Raw genomic sequence first — 21,506 nt, 5'->3', positions numbered from 1 at the left:
AAAGCTATCCTTCGGTCTTTAATACTCTCACTTGAAATGTTCCGCCACTTCCAACATCCTCAACAGGAAGAAAAGGAGGCAGAACATTGTGGGGAGATCACACCCCACCTCATTACTTGAGGGGTTGTGGCATGTAAGAGCAGCTCACGCCAAATACTGTCATGCGCAAAGGCTCTCTCGCCTCGTGGATACTCGGGGACCAGCATAAAAGCCAGCCCTGCACCTCTCACCCTCACACACTTCTCCTGACGCTTTCTCCCCAGCGCCCAACAAGGTGAGTCTGAACTCTGCTCCGCTCCTTCACCCACCACACCTTGCCCATCTCTCCACCAACCTTCTGTCCCCAGCCTCAGCAGCCCTTCCACCTCCCAACCATCAGGCTCTCCATAGCCCCACTCTGGGCCTTTCCACTCCCTTGGCCTACCCCAGCACTGCTCTTCATGCCACCAACACCCTCCGACTTTACAATACCCTCTCTTCCAGGCACCCTCCACACCACAGACATGTCCTGCTACGACATCTGCCGCCCCTGCGGACCCACCCCGCTGGCTAACAGCTGCAACGAGCCCTGTGTCAGGCAGTGCGAGGACTCCCACGTCGTCATCCAGCCTCCGACCGTGCTGGTCACCCTGCCAGGACCCATCCTCAGCTCCTTCCCCCAGAACACCGCCGTTGGATCCTCCGCATCAGCTGCCGTGGGCAGCAACCTCAGCGCCCAGGGAGTGTCCATTGCCTCCGGTGGCTTCGGAGGCTTTGGACTGGGAGGCCTGGGCTGCATCTTTGGCGGAAGAGCCTGCTACCCCTGCTAAGGGTCCCATGCCAACATCCCTGACAGTAGCCTCCAACACCATGCCAGCCAGCTCTCAGTCTGAGGACCCAATTCCATGCTGTCCATGGCGTACGAGCTTACAAAGCACAGCTCGTCATTGCATGGTAAAACAAAGCAAGCAAGCAAGGTATTGGACAGCCCTTGCTGTCAGGAAACATGGCCAACATACCTCCTTCTTTCTTCCTCTTTCTCCTTTCCATAGTACCACTACCTACGGCCAGTACTCTCTGCTGCAATGCCTTGCTCACTAGCACAGTCCCTTGGGAACCTTTCTGGGGCTGCTCCCACCATGGGGTAGGGAGACCTAAGGGCTCTGGGAAAATCCGCTATATGCAAGGACATAGGTTAGTGGTCATCCTCCAGCCACCTCAGAATGTGCATCTCCCACTTGAAGCTCCCTCTGTTTCATGTTTTCCTCAATAAAATGAATCTGCATCCCAAATCCTGAGATGCCTCTTCATTATTTCTTCTCCCAATGCTTTTCCAAATTCACGCGACAAAAAACAAAAACCAGGGCTCAAGTGGCCATCAGGCCCCAAGCCTCTTGGTGTTCAAGAAGTATTCGGACAATGCTCTTACATATCTCCTAGGCAGTTAAATGGAAAGACATGATGGGCCACTCAGCATATAAGGAATTGCCTGCACGGTCACATTCCAAGAGTCGTGCTCAACAGCTTGGAGCCCAGGTGGGGACCGGGGAGGAGTGGTGTCCCTCTGGTGTCTCTATTTAGGCCAGTATTATTTAACAGAGTTGTCCCTCACACGGACACCACACATATGTTGCAAGACTCTGGTGGATGTGGATGCATCTTTGTGCTGTCGCTGACCCACAAGTTCTCAAGCATGCCAGCCTGACGTGCTTCCTCTTCCCTTCTTCTTCCCACTTCCCTCAGCACAAAGGCAAAGTTCTAGAGGTCATTCGGATAGGCTGAAAAGGGCCACAACACCTTAAAATACATCACCCAAGACCTACAAGTGACCAAACACAAGCTTCATCATTCTAAAGCCCTTCTGCCCATGCCTTCTGAAACAATTTCCCCTCATTAGCACACCCTACAGCTGCTTTCTTTTGCACCACGATCGTACACAGCATACGATCACAACGTGACGAGCCTGCAGTTCCCCACACCTTTCTTCTGCATCTGTTGAACATCACAGTGGGATGAACCTCTTCCAGTCTTCAGGAACCCAGTCGCCATCAACTTTCAAAGAAAGATGAAAGTAGCCTTGTGAAGATATCTGCCAGGACTCTCAGCATTTGTAGGCGCTACCTGACAGGTCCTGTGCACTTCAGTACATCCAGTGGCACAGCTTCTTCATCTTCCTCGGCAATGTGCACTACTCACCTGAGAGACAGCCCACGAAACACTCACCTTGGCTAACCAGTAGAAGGTCTTTATGTTCACTCACCCTTTGCAAGTTTAGCTCGCATGCCTCCAGTTTCTCACTGAAAAGTCCAAATCATCTTCCAGAAAATTAAACACTGGGCAGAGAAATAGGTTTCCCCCTTGACACAAATCCCAGGTATCATCCCCAGTTATATGATGGCTACCAGCTGGCCCTTTCTCATAGTCCATCTTGTCCTCTGCCTTTCATAAAACTCAGGGCCGCTCACAGACCACACCACCCAGCCTGAGAAACCCATCAAGCAAAGTGTCAAGCCTTGTGTTCTCTGGGGACGTCTGCTTTGGCGAAAAAGGGGAAACATGGAAAAGTCAGGAAACATGGCCAGTGTAGGACCTACTCATCTCTCGTTCCTTCTTTTCATAGCATCTTCTTCTATGCCCAATGTTGTCCACTGCAATGACTTTCCTACAGCCACAAAGGCCAGTGTGGCTGGGCCACACCACATGAATGCCACGCAAAGACCTCTCTCATGAAACCGCACCTCAACCAGTCTTTGGCCACAACATACACCTGACCTCCCATGCAACTTTCAGAGAAATGTCCCGGCCTCTAAATCTTGCTTTGAAGGTGCTGCCAGGACCCAATACCATGTCCTCAACAGTAGGAAATGAGAAGGTCAAGTTGTGGGAATGACACCACACCCCACCTCTTTACTTGCCAGGCTTTGGCATGCAAGAGCAACTCACGCCAACTGTTGTCATGTGCAGAGGCTCTCTCACCATGCAGGAACTCACGGACCAGCATAAAAGCCGGCCCTGCACCTTGCCCCCTCACAGACTCCACCAGACGCCTTCTCCCCTGTGACCAACAAGGTGAGCCTTAGCCCCGATCCCCTCCTTCTCCTGACCCATCGGATCCACCTCTCCACACACCTTCTGGCCCTAGCCTCAGCAGCCCCTCCACCTCCCCACCACCATGCTCCCTAAAATCACAGGCCTCCCCACTCTCTTGCCTTCATGATCACTGCTCCTCACACCCACAACACCCTCCACCTTCCCAACACCCTCTCTTCCAGGCACCCTCCACACCACAGACATGTCCTGCTACAACCTCTGCAACCCCTGCGGACCCACCCCGCTGGCTAACAGCTGCAACGAGCCCTGTGTCAGGCAGTGCGAGGACTCCCACGTCGCCATCCAGCCTTCCACCGTGGTGGTCACCCTGCCAGGACCCATCCTCAGCTCCTTCCCCCAGAACACCGCCGTTGGATCCTCCGCATCAGCTGCCGTGGGCAGCAACCTCAGCGCCCAGGGAGTGCCCGTCTCTGGAGGCGGCTTCGGAGGCTTTGGCCTGGGAGGCCTGGGAGGCTATGGCTTGGGAGGCCTGGGCTGCTTCTCTGGCAGAAGAGCCTGCTACCCCTGCTAAGGACCCACGCCAGGACCCCTGACAGCAGCTAACAATGCCCTGCAACCAACTTCATTGACTGAGGATGCTCTGATCAATGTGCTCTGGGAATACCTTCCACACAAAATGCGTATCTGCTGATGGTCACTGTGCTTGCACCTCTGACCAGGGCCCTGCTGCTTTTGCTCATTCCTTTTTCACGAGTCTTCCTCAATAAAGTTCTAATGCATGCCAGCCTGACACTCCTCCTTTCTTCACCCAATGCTCTTCATCCAATGGAATCTGGACGGGCTGGAGAAGCAGGCCCATATGAACCACATGAGGTTCAACAAGTCCAAGTGCAAGGTGCTGCACCTGTTTTGGGGCAATCCCAGACAGGAGTACAGACTGGGAGAAGAACTCATTGGAAGCACCCTGCAGAGAAGGACTTGGGTTGTTCTAGTGAATGAAAGGCTCAATAGGATCCACCAATGCACGCCTGCAGCCCACAAGGCCAACTGTATCCTGTGCTGCATCAACAGAGCAGTAATCAGCATAGTGAGGGAGTTGATTTTCCCCCTCTTTTCTGTCCTCATGAGGCTCCACCTTGAGCACCTCTCCTGTGAAAGAAGGCTCAGAGAACTGGGGATGTTCAGCCTGGAGAAGTGAAGGCTCTGCTGAGACTTCATTGAGATCTTTCAGTACTTAAAGGCGTGTTCTTAAAAAGATAGAGAATTTCTCTTTACTTGTGTAGATTATGATGGGAGAAGGGGTAATGGTCTTCAACTAAAAGAGGATAGATTTAGACTAGACATTAGGAGGAAATTCTTCACTGTGAGGGTGATGAGGCAATGGTACAGGTAAGTTGTGGTTACCCCAGCCCCAGTGGTGTTCCAGGCCAGCCTGGATGGGACCTTGGCCAGCGTGGTGTCGTGGGTGGCATCCTTGCCTATGGCTGAGGACTGCAGTAATATGATCCTTAAAGTCCCTTCCAAGGTGAGCCATTCTATGATGATTCCTTCTTGACCCTGTTTAAGTACATGGTTCTAGATCAGGTCGAAAAGTGCCACAAGACCTCTTCTATTGTGCTGTTTTTATGTGGCAAAGTTTTGGTAGTGTGGACTACAGAGGTGGCCTCTGTGAGACAAATTAAGCAGTTGCCCCATGTTTGATAAGGGCCTGTTTCAGCCATCTACAAAGGGACCTGATGCTGCATTGTGCCGAACCAATAATCGATGTTGTTTGTGCCTCTCTGATCCTCCACCTTCACAACAAGCACTTTCACAGAGTCCTACATATAGGTAGGCCGTCAGTCACTTCTAGGTAGAAGATGCTGTGTAGGCACACATGGGATATGCTCTCTATAAATCCATGCTGACTACTCTCCGTCACTTTTCCGTACTTGAGAATACATTCAGGGAGGATTTCCTCAGAACCTTCCCAGAGACTGATGTCAGGCTGACCAGGCTGCAGATTCCCAGAAATTCCTCCTTCATATTTTCTTCAACATAAGAGTGGGATGAGTCTCTTCCAGTTTTCAGGAACCTCTCCCAGTCACCATGACCTTTCAAAGATAACTGAAACTGCTATTGCAAACATATCACCTGGGACATTCACCATTTGCAGGTTTAGCTCGTTGGGTCCCACATTCTCTGCAAAACCAGAAACACAGACTCCCCAGCATCTTCGTCAACAAGCTGCAGTGAGATAGCGTACAAAAGAGTCACCTTGGCAGATCAGGGGCTGCACTTGCCATTCCCCACTCCTCAGAATGCAACCACGACCACTGGGGCCTCAGGTCCACAGCCACAAGCAGCATGCACACCTCCAGCTCCCCTCTGAAACATCCACATTGTATGTGTCAACACTGAAAACCATGCACAGAAATTGCGTTCCCCCTTGAAACTCACCTCAAAGAACACCCCAGCAACTTAGGCCCAGACCTTCTGGACACTCCCACATGTCTGTCCCTGCCCCTCACAAATCTCACAGCCTCTCCCAGGCATAAACAGACAGCCCAAGAGATTCCCACCAAACTGCATTAGGCCCAAGCCCTTGCCGTCAAAGTGCTGGCCACAGAAAAGGGAGCTCAATGGAGGTGCCAATGCAACCCTTGAAGAAGCATGGCAGGGCTCCCAATGCATTTAGTCTTGTCAGCCCTGAGACAGGCCCGTGACTACAACACCCTGCTATGCAAACACCTCTTCTCTGCCTCTTTGGACTGCGGCCCCAGGGACAACACAGGGGTCTTGCTCCAATACATTTTCTCCCCCATACAGCCTCTACGTACAAGATGGCCACCTTGCCACCAATGCAGCACACCCAATGGGAAAGACAAGGGCTAAACGCAGGCTGGTGAGTTGGGAGGAAGGCATGGAGGGAGTGAATGTGAAGCAAGTGGTAGCGCATCACGCCCAGTATACTTGAAAAACACTGGCCAACCTACTGTGGATGCCAAAAAGGGGGGCCTCCTCCTCACAACAAAGCCTCCGACCACACCTCATGAGTGCCAAACCACGACCTCACGGACAACAATGCACCTCTCCCATGTCTTGAAAGCAGCATCTATCCACCCCTACATGAACCTTCAAAAGCTATCCTTTGGTCTTTAATACTCTCACTTGAAATGTTCCGCCACTTCCAACATCCTCAACAGGATGAAATGGAGGCAGAACATTGTGGGGAGATCACACCCCACCTCATTACTTGAGGGGTTGTGGCATGTAAGAGCAGCTCACGCCAAGTGCTGTCATGCGCAAAGGCTCTCTCGCCTCACGGTTACTCGGGGACCAGCATAAAAGCCAGCACTGCGCCTCTCACCCTCACATCCTTCTGCCGAAGCCTTCTCCCCTGCACCCAACAAGGTGAGTCTGAACTCTGCTCCACTCCTTTACCCACCACACCTTGCCCATCTCTCCACCAACCTTCTGTCCCCAGCCTCAGCAGCCCTTCCACCTCCCAACCACGAGATTCTCCATAACCCCACTCTGGGCCTTTCCACTCCCTTGGCCTCCCCCAGCACTGCTCTTCATGCCACCAACACCCTCCGACTTTACAATACCCTCTCTTCCAGGCACCCTCCACATCACAGACATGTCCTGCTACGACATCTGCCGCCCCTGCGGACCCACCCCGCTGGCTAACAGCTGCAATGAGCCCTGTGTCAGGCAGTGCGAGGACTCCCACGTCGTCATCCAGCCTCCGACCGTGCTGGTCACCCTGCCAGGACCCATCCTCAGCTCCTTCCCCCAGAACACCGCCGTTGGATCCTCCGCATCAGCTGCCGTGGGCAGCAACCTCAGCTCCCAGGGAGTGCCCATCTCTGGAGGCGGCTTCGGAAGCTTTGGCCTGGGAGGCCTGGGCTGCATCTCTGGCGGAAGAGCCTGCTACCCCTGCTAAGGGTCCCATGCCAATATCCCTGACAGCAGCCTCCAACACCATGCCAGCCAGCTCTCAGTCTGAGGACCCAACTCCGTGCTGTCCATGGCGTACGAGCTGACAAGCCACAGCTCGTCATTCCATGGCACAACAAAGCAAGCAAGCAAGGTATTGGACAGCCCTTGCTGTCAGGAAACATGGCCAACATACCTCCTTCTTTCTTCCTCTTTCTCCTTTCCATAGCACCACCACCTACGGCCAGTACTCTCTACTGCGATGCCTTGCTCACTAGCACAGTCTCTCTGGAAACCTTCAGGGGCTGATCCCACCATGGGTAGGGAGATCTAAGAGCTCTGGGAAAATCTGCTCTACGCAAGGACATTGGCTGGTGGTCACACTCCAGGCACCTCAGAATGTGCAACTTGACGCTCCCTATGTTTCATGTTTTCCTCAATAAAATTAATCTGCATCCCAAATCCTGAAAACCTCATCTTCCTTTCTTCTTCCAACGCTCTTCCAACTTCACCCGACAAAAAGAACAAAAAGCAGGGCTCAAGTGGACATCAGGCCCCAAGCCTCTTGGTGTTCAAGAAGTATTTGGACAATGCTCTCACATATCTCCTTGGCACTAAAATGGAAAGACATGATGGGCCACTCAGCAGATAAGAAATTGCCTGCACGGTCACATTCCAAGAGTTGAGCTCAACAGCTTGGAGCCCAGGTGGGGACTGGGGAGGAGTGGTGTCCCTCTGGGGTCTCTGTTGAGGCCAGTATTATTTAACAGAGTTGTCCCTCACACGGACACCACACATATGTTGCAAGACTCTGGTGGATGTGGATGCATCTTTGTGCCGTCGCTGACCCACAAGTTCTCAAGCATGCCGGCCTGAAGTGCTTCCACTTCCCTTCTTCTTCCCACTTCCCTCAGCACAAAGGCAAAGTTCTAGAGGTCATTTGGATAGGTTGAAAAGGGCCACAACACCTTAAAATACATCACCCAAGACCTACAAGTGACCAGACACAAGCTTCATCATTCTAAAGCCCTTCTGCCCATGCCTTCTGAAACAATTTCCCCTCATTAGCACACCCTACAGCTGCTTTCTTTTGCACCACGATCGTACACAGCATCCGATCACAAAGTGACGAGCCTGCAGTTTCCCCACACCTTTTTTCTGCATCTGTTGAATATCACAGTGGGATGAACCTCTTCCAGTCTTCAGGAACCCAGTTGCCATCAACTTTCAAAGAAAGATGAAAGTAGCCTTCTGAAGATATCTGCCAGGACTCTCAGCATTTGTAGGTGCAACCTGACAGGTCCTGTGCACTTCAGTACATCCAGTGGCACAGCTTCTCCATCTTCCTCGGCAACGTGCACTACTCACCTGAGAGACAGCCCACGAAACACTCACCTTGGCTAAACAGTGGAAGGCCTTGATGTTCATTCACCCTTTGCAGGTTTAGCTCGCATGCCTCCAGTTTCTGTCTGAAATGTCCAAACCATCTTCCAGAAAATTAAACACTGGGCAGAGAAATAGATTTCCCCCTTGACACAAATCCCAAATATCATCCCCAGTTATATGATGGCTACCAGTTGGCCCTTTCTCATAGTCCATCTTGTCCTCTGCCTTTCATGAACCTCTGGGCCGCTCACAGACCACACCACCCAGCCTGAGAAATCCCATCAAGCAAAGTGTCAAGCCTTGTGTTCTCTGGGGACTTCAGCTTTGGAGGAAAAGGGGAAACATGGAAAAGTCAGAAAAGAAGGCCAGTGTAGGACCTACTCATCTCTCGCTCCTTCCTTTCATAGCATCCTCTTCTATGCCCAATGCTCTCCACTGCAATGACTTGCCTACAGCCACAAAGCCCAGTGTGGCTTGGCCACACCACATGAATCCCACGCAAAGACCTCACTCATGACACCGCACTTCAAGCATCCTTTGGCCACAACATACACCAGACCTCCTGTGCAACTTTCAAAGAAATTCTCCAGCCTCTTATTCCCTCACTTTGAAGGTGCCGTCAGGACCCAACACCATGTCCAAACAGGAGGAAATGAAAAGGTCAAGTTGTGGGAATGACACCACACCCCACCTCATTACTTGCCAGGCTTTGGCATGCAAGAGCAGCTCACGCCAAATGTTGTCACGTGCAGAGGCTCTCTCGCCCTGCGGGCAGTATAGGACCAGCATAAAAGCCGGCCCTGCACCTTCCTCCCTCACACACTCCTTTCAACGCCTTCTCCTCTGCGACCAAGGTGAGCCTTAACCCCGATCCCCTCCTTCACCCGCCCCATTGAACTCTTCTCCCACAGGTGTTATGCCCCTAAACCCAGCAGGCCTACCACCTCCCCACCACCATGCTCCCCACACACACAGGCCTCCCCACTCCCCTTGTCTACATAGGCACCACTCCTCACAGCCCCAACACCCTCCACCTTCCCAACACCCTCTCTTCCAGGCACCCTCCACACCACAGACATGTCCTGCTACAACCTCTGCAACCCCTGCGGACCCACCCCGCTGGCTAACAGCTGCAACGAGCCCTGTGTCAGGCAGTGCGAGGACTCCCACGTCGCCATCCAGCCTTCCACCGTGGTGGTCACCCTGCCAGGACCCATCCTCAGCTCCTTCCCCCAGAACACCGCCGTTGGATCCTCCGCATCAGCTGCCGTGGGCAGCAACCTCAGCGCCCAGGGAGTGCCCGTCTCTGGAGGCGGCTTCGGAGGCTTTGGCCTGGGAGGCTTGGGAGGCTATGGCTTGGGAGGCCTGGGCTGCTTCTCTGGCAGAAGAGCCTGCTACCCCTGCTAAGGACCCACGCCAGGACCCCTGACAGCAGCTAACAATGCCCTGCAACCAACTTCATGGACTGAGGATGCTCTGATCTCTGTGCTCTGGGAGTACCTTCCACACAAAATGCCCAGCTGCTGATGGTCACTGTGCCTGCACCTCTGACCAGGGCCCTGCTGCTTGTGCTCCTTCCTTTTCACGAGTCTTCCTCAATAAAGTTCTAATGCATGCCAGCCTGACAGTCCTTCTTTCTTCACCCAATGCTCTTCATCCAAAGGAACCTAGACAGGCTGGAGAAGCAGGCCAAACAGAACTGCATGAGGTTGAACAAGTCCAAATGCAGCGTGCTGCAACTGGGTCAGGGCAATCCCAGACAGGAGTACAGACTGGGAGAAGAACTCATTGAGAGCAGCCCTGCAGAGAAGGACTTGAGTTGTTCTGGTGGATGAAAGGCTCAACAGGACCCAGCAGTGTACACCTGAAGCCCATAAGGCCAACCACATCCTGTGCTGCATCAACAGAGCAGTAACCAGCATAGTGAAGGAGTTGATTGTCCCCCTCTTTTCTGTCCCCATGAGGCTCCACCTTGAGCTCCTCACCTATGAAAGAAAGGCTCAGAGAGCTGGGGATGTTCTGCCTGGAGAAGTGAAGGCTCTGCTGAGACTTGTTTCAGATCTTTTAATAGTTAAAGGGTCTTCAAAAAGGATGGAGAATGTCTCTTTATTTTTGTAGATAAAGATAGGAGAAGGGGTAATGGTCTTCAACTAAAAGAGGATAGATTTAGACTAGACATTAGGAGGAAATTCTTCACTGTGAGGGTGGTGAGGCACTGGAACAGGTTGTCAAGACAAGACTTTGAATGCCCCATCCCTGGAGGAGTTCAAGGCCAGGCTGGACGGGACCGTAGCCAACGTGATCTGTTGGGTGACATCCCTTCCTACAGGAGAAGGCTAGAGTAAGATGATCCTTAAAGGTCCTTCCAAGGTGAGACACTCTACGACTCCATGATGATTCCCACCTCACCCTGTAAAAGTACACAGTTCAAGATCAGTTCAAAATGTACCACAAGACTGCCCCTATTGTACTGTTTTTACATTGCAAGGTTTTTGGTAGTGGGGACTGCAGAGGTGGCCTCTGTGAGAAGAATCCAGCAGCTGCCCCATGTTTGATAAGGGCCTGTTTCAGCCATCTACAAAGGGACCTGATGCTGCATAGCGCCGAACCAATAATCAATGTTGTTTGTGCCTGTCTGATCCTCCACCTTCACAACAAACACTATCACAGAGTCCTACATATAGGTAGGCCGTCAGTCACTTCTATGTAGAAGATGCTGTGCAGGCACACATGGGATATGCTCTCTATAAATCCATGCTGACTACTCTCCATCACTTTTCCGTACTTGAGAATAAATTCAGGGAGGATTTCCTCAGAACCTTCCCAGAGGCTGATATTAGGCTGAGCAGGCTGCAGTTTCCCAGAAATTCCTCCTTCATCTGCTCTTGAACAGAAGAATGGGATGAGTCTCTTCCAGTTTTCAGGATCCTCTCCCAGTCACCATGACCTTTCAAAGAAAACTGGAAGTGATTTTGCAAATATATCACCTGGGACATTCAGTGTTTGCAGGTGTAGCTCGTTGGGTCCCATGTACTCCTGCATAATCAGCCAAACAGCCTCCCCAGCATGTTCATCAACAAGCTCCAGTGGGAAACCCTTCAAAACAGTCACCTTGGCAGATCAGGGCTGCACTTGCCATTCCCCACCCTCAGAACGCAACCACGACCACTGGGGCCTCAGGTCCACAGCCACAAGCAGCATGCACACCTCCAGCTCCCCTCTGAAACGTCCACATTGTATGTGTCAACACTGAAAACCATGCACAGAAATTGCGTTCCTCTTTGAAATTCAACTCAGAGAACACCCCAGTGCTTAGGGCCCAGACCTTCTGGACACTCCCACATGTCTGTCCTGTGCCTCACAAATCGCACAGCCTGTCCCAGGCCTCAACAGACAGCCCAAGAGATTCCCACCAAACTGCAGTAGGCCAAAGCCCTTGCCGTCAAAGTGCTGGCCACAGAAAAGGGAGCTCAATGGAGGTGCCAATTCAACCCTTTGGGAAGCATGGCAGGGCTCCCAATGCACTTAGTCTTGTCAGCCCTGAGACAGGCCCGCGACTCCAACACCCTGCTATGCAAACACCTCTTCTCTGCCTCTTCGGACTGCGGCCCCAGGGACAACACAGGGAGCCTGCTTGCTCCCACATACAGCCTCTACATGTAAGATGGCCACCAAGCCACCAATGAAGCACACCCAATGGGAAAGACAAGGGCTAATCACAGGCTGGTGAGTTGGGATGAAGGCACTCAAGGGAGTGAATGTGATGCAAGTGGTAGTGCATCACACCCAGCATACCTGAGAAGCACTGACCAACCTGCTGGAGATGTCAAAAAGGGGAGCCCCCTCCTCACATCAAAACAAACGAGAACACCTCATGAGTGCCAAATGATGACCTCATGGACAACAAAGCACCTCTCCCATGTCTTGAATGCAACATCTATCCACTCCTACATGAACCTTCGAAAACTATGCTTGTTCTGAGGACTTCAGCTTGGAGGAAAAGGGGGAACATGGAAAAGTTGGGAAATATGGCCAGTGTAGGACCTACTTACCTCTCATTCCTTGTTTTCATAGCACCCAATTCTATACCCTATGCTGTCCATTGCAATAACTTGCTGATACCCACAAAGTCCAGTGTGGCTGTGCTATACCACATGAATGCCACGCAAAGACCTCACTCATGACACTGCACCTCTACCAGCCTTTGGACACATCATATACCTGCCCTCCCATGCAACTTTCAGAGAAATGTTCCAGCCTCTAATTCTCTCACTTTGAAGGTGCCGTCAGGATCTAACACCATGTCCTAAACAGGAGGAAATGAAAAGGTCAAGTTGGGGGAAGGACACCACACCCCACCTCATTACTTGCCAGGCTATGGCATGCAACAGCAGCTCATGCCAAATGTTGTCATGCGCAGAGGCTCTCTCACCCTGCGGGCACTCAAGGACCAACATAAAACCGGCCCTGCGCCTCACACCTCACACACTCCTCCTGAAGCCTTCTCCCCTGCGACCAAAAAGGTGAGTCTGAACCCCATTTTCCTCCTTCACCCGCCTTATCGAAACCATCTCTCCACACACCATCTGTCCCCAGCCTCAGCAGCCCTTCCGCCTCCCCTCCACCATGCTACCCACAAACCCAGGCCTCCGCAATCCCTTCGTTTCCCTCACCACCGCTCCAGACACACCTGACACTAATCACCTTCCCAACACCCTCTCTTCCAGGCACCCTCCACAACACAGACATGTCCTGCTACAACCTCTGCAACCCCTGCGGACCCACCCCGCTGGCTAACAGCTGCAACGAGCCCTGTGTCAGGCAGTGCGAGGACTCCCACGTCGCCATCCAGCCTTCCACCGTGGTGGTCACCCTGCCAGGACCCATCCTCAGCTCCTTCCCCCAGAACACCGCCGTTGGATCCTCCGCATCAGCTGCCGTGGGCAGCAACCTCAGCGCCCAGGGAGTGCCCGTCTCTGGAGGCGGCTTCGGAGGCTTTGGCCTGGGAGGCTTGGGAGGCTATGGCTTGGGAGGCCTGGGCTGCTTCTCTGGCAGAAGAGCCTGCTACCCCTGCTAAGGACCCACGCCAGGACCCCTGACAGCAGCTAACAATGCCCTGCAACCAACTTCATGGTCTGAGGATGGTCTGATCTCCGTGCTCTGGGAATACCTTCCACACAAAATGCACAGCTGCTGATGGTCACTCTGTTTGCACCTGTGACCAGGGCCCTGCTGCTTGTGCTCATTCCTTTTCACGAGTCTTCCTCAATAAAGTTCTAATGCATGCCAGCCTGACACTCCTCCTTTCTTCACACAACACTCTCTATTGAAAGCGTCCTGGACAGGCTGGAGAAGTGGGCCCATGTGAACCACATGAGGTTCCAGAAGTCCAAGTGTTAAACGTGGGTCAGGGCAATCCCAGACAGGAGTACAGACTGGGAGAAGAACTCATTGAGAGCAGCCCTGCAGAGAAGACTTGGGTTGTTCTGGTGGATGAAAGGCTCAACAGGATCCACAGATGCACGCCTGCAGCCCATAAGGCCAACTGCACCCTGTGCTGCATCAACAGAGCAGTAATCAGCATAGTGAGGGAGTTGATTGTCCCCCTTTTTTCTGTCCTCATGAGGCTCCACCTTGAGCAGCTCTCCTGTGAAAGAAGGCTCAGAGAACTGGGGATGTTCAGCCTGGAGAAGTGAAGGCTCTGCGGAGGCTTCCTTGAGATCTTTCAATAGTTAAAGGGGTCTTCAGAAAGGATGGAGAATGTCTCTTTACTCGTGTAGATAATGATAGGTCAAGGGGGGAATGGTCTTCAACTAAAAGAGGATAGATTTAGACTAGACAGTAGGAGGAAATTCTTCACTGTGAGTGTGGTGATGAGGCACCGGGACAGGTTGTCAAGACAAGACTTTGAATGCCCCATCCCTGGAGGAGTTCAAGGCCAGCCTGGACGGGGCCTTGACCAACATGATCTGTTGGGTGACATCCCTTCCTACGGCAGAAGGCATTAGTAAGATGATCCTTAACGTTCCTTCCAGGGTGAGACAGCCTAAAATGTTTCCTTCTTGACCCTGTTTAAGTACAAGTGCCTGCACCTCTGACCAGGGCCCTGCTGCTTGTGCTCCTTCCTTTTCATGAGTCTTCCTCAATAAAGTTCTAATGCATGCCAGCCTGACACTCCTCCTTTCTTCACACAAGACTCTTCATTCAAAGGGACATGGATGGGCTGGAGAAGCAGGCCAATCAGAAGAGAATGAGGTTCAACAAGTCCAAGTGCAAGGTGCTGCACCTGGGTGGGGGCAATCCCAGGCAGGAGTACAGAGTGGGAGAAGAACTCATTGAGAACAGCCCTGCAGGGAAGAAATTGGGTTGTTGTGGTAGATGAAAGGCTCATTAGGACCCAGAAGTGCACACCTGCAGCCCGGAAGGTCGATTACATCATAAGCTGCATCAACAGAGGACTGGCCAGCATAGTGAGGAAGTTGATTGTCCCCCTCTACTCTGCCCTTGTGAGGCCCCTCAAATGCTTGGTCAAGATACAGGTAGGGCAGGTCGAAAAATGCCACGAGACCTCCCCTAGTGTTTTGGGTTTACATGGCAAGGTTTTGGTAGAAGGAGCTGCAGGGCTGGCCTCTGTGAGGAGAATCCAGCAGTTATCCCACATTTGATTAAGGTCTGTTTCAGCAAGCTACAAAGGGACCTGCCAGTGCCCACTCAGTAGATAATGAGTTGCCTACGTGGTCACATAGCAAGAGTTGCACTCAACAGCTCGGTGCTCAGGTGCAGACCAGGGAGGCGTGGTGTCCCCCTGGGGCCTCTATTCAGGCCTGTATTATTTAACACAGTTCTCTGTTACACGGACACCACACATAAGTTGCGAGACTCTTTGTGGATTATGGATGCTCCTTTGTGCTGTTGCTGACCCATTGGGTCATCAGCTCCACATCCAAGGCTGTTTCTCTCAAGGCATGAACCAGAGAAGCAAGGAAGTGGGCTATTCCGCGATGATTGGAAACATGGCCCACTTACATTCTACCATTCTCCCACTTCTTTCCTTGACTTGCACTGTCTCCTACATCCGGTTCTCTCTGCTGCTATGACGTACTCAAAAGCCAAACACCAGCAGGGATTGACCCCTCTCCACTGCTCCCATCACAGGGCAGGAAGATCTCCATGCTCCGGGAAAGTCTTCCGCACACAAGGATGAGGTTTTGCTCACCCTACCTGCATCCAACACCCACGTTCTTTCATGCTGGGTCTTCTCCAGCCTCTCCTCTCCCAGTCTGGACATAGATCCAGGGTTGCCCTGTCTCAGATGGGGAATTCGCCAGTTGCCCTTGTTAAATTTCACGCTGTTGCTCATAGCCCAGCCCTCTAATTTATCAACATCTATGTGCGAGGCTTCTCTACTCAAAATGGAGCCCTCGGGAACCCCCAGAGTGACTCCCTGCCAGGCACAGGTAACCCCATTTACAACTACACTTTGAGTCTGACCAATCAGCAAACTGCTCAACCATCTCATTAGATATTAGTCTAGCTGTGTGCTTGATGTTTTGTCCAGAAGGATATTCTAAGGAACTTAATCAAATCTTTGCTGAACTCCTAAGAGATTACACCTACTGGCAGCTACACATTATAAATGAGAGGGGTAACATCATCATAAATAAGTATTCCTGTGCCTCATGCCCAGCACATCTGGGAAGTCCAGACCAGCCTGCAGTATGGCGATGCCAGCAAATAGGGCCCCCTCCTCACAACAATGCAGCCGCAAACCACAACACACGAGTGACACGCCATGACCTCACTTCATGAAACCCCACCTCTCTCATGCTTTGGACACGTCTGCCAACTGCCCTCAAATGCACTCTCCATGCAAATCCATCCAAAGAGCCACTCTCACTTAAAAGATGCCACCAAGGCAAATAGACATGTCCTCAACAAGAGGTAATGAAAAGGGTGCGTTGTGGGAAGGACACCACACCTCACCTCATTACTTGCCAGGCTTTGGCATTTCAGAGCAGCTCACGCCAAATGCTGTCATGCGCAAAGGGTTTCTTGCCCTGCGGGCACTCAAGGACCAGCATAAAAGCCGGCCCTGCACCTCGCACCCTCACACACTCTTCTCGACGTCTTCCCCCCTGCAACCAACAAGGTGAGCCTGAACTCCCCTCCCCTCCTTTGCCTGCCCCACCGGGGTAACTCTCCATATGCCATCAGTCCCCAGCCTCAGCAGCCCTTCCACCTCACCACTGCCATGCTCTCATAAAATCCCAGGCCTCCCCACTCCCTTGGCCTCCCCCAGCACTGCTCTTCATGCCACCAACACCCTCCACCTTCACAACAACCTCTCTTTCAGGCACCCTCCACAACACAGACATGTCCTGCTACGACATCTGCCGCCCCTGCGGACCCACCCCGCTGGCTAACAGCTGCAACGAGCCCTGTGTCAGGCAGTGCGAGGACTCGCGCGTCGTCATCCAGCCTCCTGCCGTGCTGGTCACCCTGCCAGGACCCATCCTCAGCTCCTTCCCCCAGAACACCGCCGTTGGATCCTCCGCATCAGCTGCCGTGGGCAGCAACCTCAGCACCCAGGGAGTGCCCATCTCTGGAGGCGGCTTCGGAGGCTTTGGCCTGGGAGGCCTGGGCTGCATCTCTGGCGGAAGAGCCTGCTACCCCTGCTAAGGACCCATGCCAACACTGCTGACAGAAGCCTGCAACACCATGCAAGCCAGAACTCAGACTGAGGATGCACTATTTCACTGTTTAAGGCAGATGGGCTCACCAGCCATGGCTCTTCTTCTCATGGCACTCCACACTTTAGCAGGGAAGGGGGCCAGTCCATGCTGCCTGGACACACGGCCTACTCCTCTCTCATTTCTTTCTACTCCTACCACCATCTTCCATGTCCAGTACTTGCCCCTGCAGTGACTTATTCGCAGCCACAAACCCACTGGCACCTCCCATGTGCTGATTCTATTGCAGTGGAGGAAGACCTTGGGGCTCTGGGAAAATCTGCTCTACAGTGGGACACAGGTTGATGGTTGCACTACTTGCACCACAGAACAGGCCTCTTCTCTGCATGCCTTTTCATTCTTTTTACACAATAAAGTTCTTCTGAATTTCAGTCTGTGATGTCTCCTCTTCCTTTCTGCTCCCAACACTCCTTCTAATTCACTCAACATTAAGCAGGGCTCAGCAGGCCAGCAGGGCCCAAGCTGGTTATGATCAAGATGCAGCTGGACAGCACTCTGTTTTTAAACAAGAAGTCATAGATTTGTCAGACATTCTGCTTCGCAGACAACTAATTGTCTGGATGAGAACATTCAAGGAGAAGCAGCCAACATCCTTATGCCCAGGTAAAGACCAGGGTGGAGTGTTATCTCACAGGAGTCTGTCCTGGACCAGTTTTATTTCACCTCCTCATCCCTGACATACACGGTGGGATTGAGCGGGCCCTCGGCAAGTTTGTGCATGGCACCAAGCTCAGTGGGGTGGCCCACACCTTAGAGGAAAGGATTGCCAGCTACAAACACAGGCTGAGAGAGCCGGGCTTGGTCAGCCTGGGGAAGAGAAGGCTCCAGGAGATGGTATAGAGGCCCTCTAGTACTTAGAAGAGGCTACAGGAAAGGTGGGGAGGAACTCTTTATCAGGGTGTGTAGTGATATGACAAGTGTTAACAGCTTTAACCTAAAAGAGAGTAGATTAAATTAGATATAAAGAAGAAATTCTTTACCCTGAGGATGGTGAGCTAACCCAGACAAGCTGTGGATGCCTCACCCCTTGGAAGTGTTTGAGGCCAGCTTGGATGGGGCTTTGGGCATCCTGATCCACTGCAAAGAATGCCTGCCCATGGCAGATTGGTTGGAGCTACATGATGCTTAGCATCCCTTCCAACCCAAAACACTCAATCATTTGATGATTCCATCTGCTTTAATGCTCAGGTTGCCTTGTATGTTCTCAGGACTTGAACTTGCAGAGTTCTCTGTTTCAGTTCAGAAACTGAGAACTGAGTTCTGAAAGGAGCAGAAGCAGCAGGGCCCTGGTCAGAGGTGCAGGCACAGTGACCATCAGCAGCTGTGTATTTTCTGTGGAAGGTATTCCCAGAGCACGGAGATCAGAGCATCCTCAGTCCATGAAGTTGGTTGCAGGGCATTGTTAGCTGCTGTCAGGGGTCCTGGCGTGGGTCCTTAGCAGGGGTAGCAGGCTCTTCTGCCAGAGAAGCAGCCCAGGCCTCCCAAGCCATAGCCCCCAAAGCCATAGCCTCCAAGGCCAAAGCCTCCGAAGCCACCTCCAGAGATGGGCACTCCCTGGGCGCTGAGGTTGCTGCCCACGGCAGCTGATGCGGAGGATCCAACGGCGGTGTTCTGGGGGAAGGAGCTGAGGATGGGTCCTGGCAGGGTGACCAGCACGGTTGGAGGCTGGATGGCGACGTGGGAGTCCTCGCACTGCCTGACACAGGGCTCGTTGCAGCTGTTAGCCAGCGGGGTGGGTCCGCAGGGGTTGCAGATGTCGTAGCAGGACATGTCTGTGTTGTGGAGGGTGCCTGAAAGAGAGGTTGTTGTGAAGGTGGAGGGTGTTGGGGGCATGAAGAGCTGTGCTGGGAGAGGCCAAGAGAGTGGGGAGGCCTATGGTGAGGATTTGGGGAGCCTGGCTTTGGGGAGGCAGAATGGCTGCTCGTGTTGGGGGCAGAGGGCAGGTGGAGAGAAAAAGGAGGCAATCAGGGTTCAGGTTCACCTTGTTGGTCGCAGGGGAGAAGGCGTCTGGAGGAGGGTGTGAGGGAGTGAGGTGCAGGGCCGGCTTTTATTCTGGTCTTTGAGTGCCTTTGGGGCAAGAAACCCTTTGCACATGACAGCATTTGGCGTGGGCTGCTCTTACATGCCAAAGACGATCAAGTAATGAGGTTGGGTGAGTTGTTGTTCCCAGAACTCAATCTTTTCATTTTCTACTGTTGAGTTTGTGTCTGAACTTGGCAGTACATTTTAAGTGAGAGTAATAAAGACCAAAGTATAGTTCTTTAAGGTGTGTAAAAGGGTGGGTAGAAGATGCATCCAAGGCATGGGAGAGGTGCGTTGTCATCAGTGAGGTCATGGTTGGCACTCATGAGGTGTGGTCGGTGGCTTTGTTTTGAGAAGGGGGGGCCATTTGCTGGTATCCCCAGCAATCTGTTCTGAGCTTCCCAGGTGTCTGGACGTGATGTGCTACCAGTTGCATCACATTTACTCCGTCCATGCCTTCAACCCAACTCAGCAAGTCTGAGTCTATTCTCTGTCTTTCCCATTATGTGTGCTGCTTTGTCAGCTTATGTGAGAAAAAAAAAAAAAAAAAGAAAAAAAAAAGAAAAAAAAATGGTGTCTTTGCCATTGAATGTAATTTTTCAGTGGAAAATTCCACGAACCTTGCATATTTAAAAGTGATTGCCCAGGCATGACAGTGGCATAGGAGTGGGGAGTATGTTAACCAGATAAGGGGAAGGTGCCACTGTCCCCAGATAAGGTGCATAGCTTACAAACAGGACAAGAAGTGCGAAATCAGTATAAAGAAATAATCAGGGCCTTCTTGTCATGAGACGAGGAGGAAAAAGAAAAGGAAAAAGAGATATTAATAGTTGGTCAAGTAAAATTGTACATGCATGGTATAATAATAAGTGTCAAGTAGTTTGTGAACCTGTATTACTCATTCGATGAGGAACCAGGGAGGAATCAGGAGTTGGGTAATAGGTAATATAAGGTTATGATATACTTTTGCTGTGAACTCCTACTTGCAGGATGCCTTTTATTCAATCATGAATAAAATTGCTTCACAGATTCACAGAATCATTGAGGTTGGAAAAAATCTTCAAGATCACCTGGTCCAACCATCCCCCTGCTACCAATGTCATCCACTAAAACATGTCCCTAAGTACCAGGTCCAACCTTTCCTTGAACACCCCCGGGAACGGTGTCTTCACTACTTCCCTGGGCAACCTGTTCCAATGCCTGACTGCTCTTTCTGAGAAGAAATGTTTCTGAGAAGAAATGTTTCCTAATTGCCAACCTAAGCCTCCCCTGGCGCAACTCAAGGCCCTTCTCTCTAGTCCTATCACTAGTTATCTGCAAGAAGAGGCTGACCCCCAGCTACCCACCACTTCTTCTTAGGTAGTTGTAGAGAGCAGTAAGGTCTCCCCTGAGCCTTCTCTTGTCCAGACTAAACAACCCCAGTTCCCTCAGGTGCTCCTCATAGGATTTGTGTTCCAGGCCCTTCACCAGCTTTGTCACCCTTCTCTGGACATGTTCCAGCGCCTCAATGTCCTTCTTGTAGTGAGGGGCCTGTGAGAAACAAAGTTGTGTTTTTGCAGTAGAGAATTACTTTTCTGTATTCCAAGATAGTTGTGTAGTCCTAATAAGGAGAAATACTAAGTAGATAAGTGGATAGTAGAAGGCCTCACTGTTCCAAAATAAGGTAGAAGCTTGAGAAATACAGGATGAGCAGTGTGAGAACAGTAAAACAAAGATCACAAGTTCTCAAAACATAAGAAAGGAGAAATGAAAGTGTTGAAAAAAAAAAGAAAAAATGTACATATATGGTATAGAGGAGTGTCGAGTAGCTTGTGAACCTGTACTATTCAGTCAATGAGGAAACAGGGGAGGTGATAGGTGTCGGGTAATAGGGAATAAAAGGTTATGATTCATTTACTAAAATGCGCTCCTGATTGACAGGACACCCGTCATTGCAATCATGAATAAAATAGCTTCACAGAAGATCCTGTCTGAAGAAAATTGAGATTTTTCTCACAGGCCCAAAGCTGAACACAGTACTTGAGGCCTCACTAGAGCTAAGTACAGGGGGACGATTACCTCCCTGGTCCTGCTAGCTGCACCATTCCTGATACAGGCCAGGATGCTGTTGGCCTTGGCCACCTGGACAAACTGCTGGCTCATGCTCAGGTGAGCATCGATTAGCAACCCCAGATCCTTTTCATCTGCACAGCTTTCCAGCCACTCTTCCCCAAGCCTGTAGCACTGCATGGGGTTGTTGTGGCCAAAGTGCAGGAACCAGCACTTAGCCATGTTGAACCTCATCCTGTTGGCCTCTGCCCATTGACCCATCCTGTCCAGGTCCCTCTGCAGGGCCTTCCTACCCTCTGGCAAATCAATATTTCCCCCCAACATGGTATCATTTGCAAACTTTCTGAG

At 51.7% G+C, this 21,506-nt stretch overlaps 5 protein-coding genes across 5 annotated transcripts; 4 read left to right on the top strand and 1 right to left on the bottom strand.

The window, feature by feature from the left end:
* The first annotated feature begins 503 nt into the window (after positions 1-503).
* On the top strand, positions 504-809 carry LOC137851892 (feather keratin 1-like). Its single transcript, XM_068672991.1, has one exon. The coding sequence runs from the start codon at positions 504-506 to the stop codon at positions 807-809; it is 306 nt and encodes a 101-aa protein (XP_068529092.1).
* A 2,462-nt stretch (positions 810-3,271) lies between these two features.
* LOC137851596 (feather keratin-like) lies at positions 3,272-3,601 on the top strand. The gene has a single exon (XM_068672842.1). The coding sequence runs from the start codon at positions 3,272-3,274 to the stop codon at positions 3,599-3,601; it is 330 nt and encodes a 109-aa protein (XP_068528943.1).
* A 3,051-nt stretch (positions 3,602-6,652) lies between these two features.
* Positions 6,653-6,958, top strand: LOC137851891 (feather keratin 2-like). Its single transcript, XM_068672990.1, has one exon. The coding sequence runs from the start codon at positions 6,653-6,655 to the stop codon at positions 6,956-6,958; it is 306 nt and encodes a 101-aa protein (XP_068529091.1).
* Positions 6,959-16,710: 9,752 nt separating this feature from the next.
* Positions 16,711-17,016, top strand: LOC137851890 (feather keratin 2-like). The gene has a single exon (XM_068672988.1). It carries the CDS (start codon positions 16,711-16,713, stop codon positions 17,014-17,016), a length of 306 nt encoding a protein of 101 aa, XP_068529089.1.
* Positions 17,017-18,456: 1,440 nt separating this feature from the next.
* LOC137851889 (feather beta keratin-like) lies at positions 18,457-18,857 on the bottom strand. The gene has a single exon (XM_068672987.1). It carries the CDS (start codon positions 18,855-18,857, stop codon positions 18,522-18,524), a length of 336 nt encoding a protein of 111 aa, XP_068529088.1. The 3' UTR covers positions 18,457-18,521.
* Positions 18,858-21,506: the final 2,649 nt, after the last annotated feature.

This window comes from Anas acuta, chromosome 2 (assembly GCF_963932015.1).
Source record: "Anas acuta chromosome 2, bAnaAcu1.1, whole genome shotgun sequence".
NCBI lineage: Eukaryota > Metazoa > Chordata > Aves > Anseriformes > Anatidae > Anas > Anas acuta.
The sequence above is the reverse complement of the archived record's forward strand: the minus strand, read 5'-3'. Positions and strand labels throughout refer to the sequence as shown.